The 5,704-nt window shown below is 53.0% G+C and overlaps 1 protein-coding gene across 1 annotated transcript; it reads right to left on the bottom strand.

The window, feature by feature from the left end:
* Positions 1 to 1,425: 1,425 nt before the first annotated feature.
* LOC120838976 lies at positions 1,426 to 5,397 on the bottom strand. The gene is made up of 2 exons (XM_040209151.1): positions 2,674 to 5,397; positions 1,426 to 1,578 (listed from the first exon to the last, which is right to left on the bottom strand). Exons 1-2 carry the CDS (start codon positions 5,395 to 5,397, stop codon positions 1,426 to 1,428), a joined length of 2,877 nt encoding a protein of 958 aa, XP_040065085.1.
* Between the last annotated feature and the right edge of the window lie 307 nt (positions 5,398 to 5,704).

Raw genomic sequence — 5,704 nt, 5'->3', positions numbered from 1 at the left:
GGCGACAAAGTAGACACAACATAGAAATCACTTAGTGAACGATCCAAAAACCCTCGGGAGTACATGCACTAACATCCCGGTTAGAAACGCTAAAAAACGTTTTCGAACAACCCTCGATAAGGCACACTTAAAATTGATCGAACACGTTGGCCCTAGCCAATCACAACATAAAATAAAAGTCTTATCTGTAGTCCAGACGCTGCCGGAGCCTGTCTTGGAGTCCCTGGTCGATGAAGAGGAGTCGTCACGGAGTCCGGAATCTTCACGCTTCTCGCAGGGACGACCCGACGTATTACACGCGCACGCACACGCACCGTAGTGCAAACACGCCCGAAGGCTAAACTAAAACTCAGACCCGCAGGCAAACTAGGGTCACAGCCCTACGTACTGAAAATTCAATCGAGACTCAAAAACAAAGGCAATGACGAGCGGAGTCCCGGCCAGCTCCGGGCACTCCTAACCCCAAAGACGAACCACACCCTTTTTCCCGCCAGTCCACGTCTTTATATTGAGACTAGCAGCATTTTCAGGGCTCGTAATCTGACCAATCAGCAATGAGCTTCTTAGCACCCATCGCCGCTCTTTGTTTTAGCGAAGCAACTAAACATACAAAAGTACAGCACCGAGAAACAATCCGCGAGAGACTTTGCCCGTCTGCGCGGCGGTGAACGCAATTCAAGATGCCTGGCAAAGCAACTAAATACAAAAGTACAGTACCGAGAAACAATCCGCGAGAGAGTTTGCCCGTCTGCGCGGCGGTGAACGTGATTCGAGATGCCTGGTTGTGAGCACTGCCCTCAGTCGACAAGCAAAATTAAAATAAAAAATACAACAAACCAATGCTCTCGGTCGGCTTCGACTTTCGAAGAATGTAGGCACCATCCGGCGCTCCCATATCCTCTCTCACCTGGGGAGAGGGTTCTTCCGGCCGGTTTCATAAACAGCCGCATGGAAACGGACAAGACTGAAAGTTGACACCATACATCTTGCACCGCTGGCGCGCCCGAGAGCTCCCACAGAAAGCTTACAAGAAAACCCCGCGATTCGTGACACGACTCCCCACTTTAAAAAATATTCACTCGTGAATATTTCACAATAACAAAGAACGAATCGCAAAACACGTCTCTAAACTCACAATGGGGCACTCTGTTCACATAAAATTCAAGAAAATGCGCAAGCAACATCTTCAAAGAACACACACTGTGGCATAAAAAAGACACAATTACTCTTGTTGTGGGCAACCATCTTAACATATCCAACGATACATGACATAGGCAATTTGTGCTTAGGTATCCTTTCTGCAGTCAAAATGCACACATAATCAATTAGATGTGCCCAAGATCAAATAAAATAAAAGTGTGACGAAAACACCCTGCTCACACGCAGGACAGCTGTAACATACAAGTTCAAACTATTTCTCACTGTTTACATACGACTCAAATAGTCCGCCCCCACATTTTCACTTCCCTTGATATACTGAACTTTAAAATCATACTCTTGCAGCTTCAGACTCCAACGCATTACCCTGGCGTTAGCGTGCCGGGTTTGTTTGATGTACTGGAGAGGTTCGTGGTCTGTCTGGAGCACGAATGTTCTCCCGTAGAGGTAGGGCTTAAATTTGTCGATGCCCCACACTACGGCTAATCCCTCTCGTTCAACAGTTGCGTAGGCTTCCTCCCTTGGGAGAAGTTTCCTGCTGGCGTACGCTATGGGATGTAGCGTGTCATCATATTCCTGCAGCAGGATTGCGCCAATGCTGTGATCGGACGCATCCGTTCGTAGCACGAACTCCCTCTCGAAGTTGGGCAGCTTCCGAATGGGGGCCTCCGTAAGGCTCTTCTTCAGCTGGTCGAAGGCTCGCTCGTGTTCCGGTGTCCACTTCACGGTGTGCGACTCTCCCTTTTTGGTCAGGTTAGTGAGGGGTGCTGAGATCTCTGCGTATCCAGAGATAAAATCTCGGTAGTAGCCCGTGAGGCCCAAGAACGCTCGCACCTGACGCTTTGTCTCGGGTCGTTTTGCGTCCCGGATTTTTTCGATGGTCTTCGGAAGGGGGGCCACTACTCCGCGGCCGATCTGATGTCCTAGAAAAGACACTTCCTCTAGGCCAATCTCGCATTTGGTGGGCCTCACAGTCAACCCCGATTTGCCAATTCTGTCAAACACCTGCCGTAGAGTGCTCAGGTGTTGTTCCCAGGTGTCAGTAGCGATCAGTACGTCGTCGTAGTAGAAACTAACGCCCGGTATGTCTCCCAACAGGAGCCGCATAAGGCGCGTGAACACTGCCGGCGCCGTCTTCAGTCCGAACGGCATGTACTTGAACTGGTACAGGCCACTGGCCGTGGAAAAGGCAGTCTTCGGTCTTGATTCATCTGTCAAGGGGATCTGCCAATACCCCTTGCTGAAGTCGAGCTTAGAGAAGAACCGTTTCGTCCCGACCTCTGCGAACAAGAGGTTTGCTCGCGGCATGGGTTCTGAGTCGGCGGCCAGCACGCCGTTCAACCGCCGGAACTCGACGCAGAGGCGGTGAGTCTGATCGGGCTTTTTGACCACCAACACAGGGGAATTGTATGCGGAGTCTGCCCGCTCGATAATTCCCATCTGTAACATGCTTCGTATTTCGTCTTCGATGCTGTCGCGCACTGCAAATGGTAACGGATATTGCTTCGTGTGTACCGGCTTGTCCGTTTCCAACTTCAAGTGACACTTGATAAGGTCGGTTCGTCCTGGAACGTCGGAGAAGATGGCCCTGTAGTCTTGAACCAAGGCCTCGGCCTCTTTTCGGCACTCCGATGCGAGCCCAGGAGCGAACACGACATCGCTCGCAGTTTCGGTGCTCTGCAATCTCAGCATGGGGAAACCGCCCTCTCCTTCGGATTCCTCCAATGCGACAACCGTACAAGCCGCAGGAACCTCGTCAGGTGCTCGTTCTTCATACTTTTTAAGCATGTTACCGTGGAATAATTTTATGCCATGCCCCAGGTCCACTTCGTAGTCTAGGGGGCCTTTCTGTCCGACCACGGGGTATGGTCCCTTCCATTGCATCAGCAACTTGTTCTGGTCGGTGGGGAGCAAGATTAGAACTAAATCGCCAACACCGATGTGCCTGTGACGGGCCTTCCGATCGAAGCAACGACGGTAGCGTTCGCTGGCCCGCTCAAGTTCCTCGTGGGCAATCTTACAGGTGTCCTCGAGCTTGTTGCGTAGCTCGAAGACATACTCATACGTTGTCTTGGTCTCCTCCTCCAGCGCCTCATTCGTCCACAATTCTTTAAGTACAGAGAGGGGGCCTCGTACGTTCCTTCCGTAGAGCAGCTCAAAAGGGGAAAATCCCAGGCTGGCCTGAGGAACTTCTCGGTACGCAAACAGCAGCGGTGCCAAGTAGCGATCCCAGTCTGCTGGCTTTTCTTGACACATCCGCTTCAGCATGGTCTTGAGCGTTCCGTTGAATTTCTCTACAAGGCCGTTTCCCATTGGGTGGTAGGGCGTCGTGAACAGTTGTCTCATGGAGAGCAGCCGTCCCACCTCTTTTATGACGTCCGACGTAAAGTTGGAACCGCGGTCACTGAGCACTTCTCGGGGAACCCCAGTTCTAGTGAACATCTCCACGAGTGCCTCGGCTACTCGCTCGGTGGAGATATTGGGCAACGCCACAGCATCTGGATACCGCGTCGCGTAATTGACCATCGTTAAAATATACTTGTTTCCCCTCTTGGTGGTCGGTGAAATGGGGCCCACGATGTCGATGGCCACGCGTTGAAAGGGCGTCTCGATGAGCGGCATACTCCCCAGGGGCATCTTGGGGACCTTTCCTTTCGGCGTCGTGCGTTGGCAGCGGTCGCAGGACTTCACGAAGCGTTTCACGTCTGCTCCGACGCCAGGCCAGAAGAATTCTTCGAGCACTCGGTTTACTGTCTTCTGAGCACCCTGGTGACCCGCCAGAATCCCATCGTGCGCCATTTTAAGGATGGTGGTCCTGAACTTCTTAGGCACCACCAATTGGTGAACTTCTCTTCCGGGTGACGTTCTGTAGGACCGGAACAGGATTCCGTTTCTTACCACAAACATGCAGGAGTGCTTCCGCTTCTTGCCCGTCATAGTTTTCCCGACGTTTTGGAAACACGTCCTCAGGCTCGAGTCGTTTTGTTGCTCCCTCTTCAAAGTGTCTGGTGTAACTGCTCCCTCCTGAACTTCCGATACTCTCAACGGTGTAGGCACCGTGGTCTTGTGTTCAGCCGCCTTCTTTTGGAGTCTTGTTTCAACCGCCGCGGTCACAGTCCGTTCTTCGTTCCGTACGTCAGTCTCGGGCCTGCTCTCTTCCGCTGCTGGTTCAGCGTCCCATTCGGGATCGGGATCTGCTGCTGCTCGAACGCCCGGAATGTTGCCTAGTATTATATCATACAGAGGACTTTCCATGCAGAGAGCCGTCACCTCCCCACTGAAGAATGGAGACCGCACCAGCAGTCTCGCCTCCGGCAGCATCTTAACGGTGCCATCAGCAAGGTAGACCGCCTTGGAAGTTCCCGTGAGCTCCTCTTTTGAGATGAGATTCTTCCGAACGACTACCGTGTTGCAGCCGGTGTCGCGTAGGACGGTGACACTGCGTGTTCCTACCCTGCCGGCTCGCACGGGTACTCCATTCGTCAAATTCGTTTCCTCCTCCTCTATCGTGGAGTTTACCACAGGGAGACGGTCACCGTTCTTGAGTTCTACGTATCCGTCCTGCACGACCACTTCTTTCTTCTTGGTGGGCTCGGTAGCCACACAGCAGGAAGCTTGAGAACGCCCTTTTGATCCTTCTTGACAGGAGTTGGCCGCGTGGCCCGTTTGGCCGCACCTCCAACAAGATGCCTTAGTTGTGACTTTATCCCGGCAATCGGCGGCACGGTGCCCAAGCCGGTTACAGAGAAAACAACGCAGTGGTGGCCGCTGTCTTGTACTTTTCTTGTCGACGGGCCGTGGGGGTTCGGAAGTCGGCTTCTTTTCCTCCACCTTTTTCCCAAGCGACTGCGTTCCTTGCGCCTCCAGGTATCGGTCGGCCAAGTCTGCCATGTCTGCCAGTGTTTTGGTTGTTCGCTCTTTGATGAAGAGGGCCAGCTTTGGTGAGCAGCCCTTGAGGAATTGCTCGGCTAGGAGCAGATCTCGAAGAGTGTCGTACTGCTTGGCCGTCTCAGAGAGCTCAACCCAGCGGTCGAAGAGACTGGCTAGACGCGCTGCATATTGGGCCCCGGTCTCTCCTCCTTCAGGTCTGGCGTTCCGGAACTTTTCGCGGAAACCGTCCGCGGTCAATCTGAACCTTCTCATCAAAGCTCTTTTAACGGCATCGTAGTCCACTGACTCCTCTGGGCTGAGACGTCCAACGACCGAGAGCGCCTCACCTTTCAGGCACAGCGCGAGCATCGTCGCCCACTGGTCGCGAGGCCACTGTAGGCCCATGGCTAGACGCTCGAACCTGAGGAGGTAGGCGTCTAAGTCGTCTTTTTTCTCATCGAAGGCCGACATCCAACGCTGCGGACTGGTCAGCACTGCGCTGCTGGTCACAGAACCTTCGTTCGAGGGACTGTTCGTCCTCGCTCTTGCATTTTCGGCTTCCGTCAGCCGAATCTTCAGCTCCATCATTTTTAATTCAGCTTGAAGCTCCGCTTCTCTAAGTTGAGCTTGCCTCTCTCGTTCGCGAGCGCGCTCCTCTCTGTCCTTATTCTTCTCT

The sequence above is a fragment of the Ixodes scapularis genome, unplaced genomic scaffold (assembly GCF_016920785.2).
Source record: "Ixodes scapularis isolate PalLabHiFi unplaced genomic scaffold, ASM1692078v2 PGA_scaffold0__279_contigs__length_252992795, whole genome shotgun sequence".
NCBI lineage: Eukaryota > Metazoa > Arthropoda > Arachnida > Ixodida > Ixodidae > Ixodes > Ixodes scapularis.
This window is presented reverse-complemented; position numbering and strand designations above follow the sequence as displayed.

Bases quoted from the DNA above. Each gene is read 5' to 3' on its own strand.
- LOC120838976 (XM_040209151.1), bottom strand. From the start codon at position 5,397: ATGCTCGCGCTGTGCCTGAAAGGTGAGGCGCTCTCGGTCGTTGGACGT. The intron at 1,579-2,673 runs GTACACACGAAG...TTCGTGCTCCAG, and splicing joins AGTTGGAAACGGACAAGCCG to ACAGACCACGAACCTCTCCA.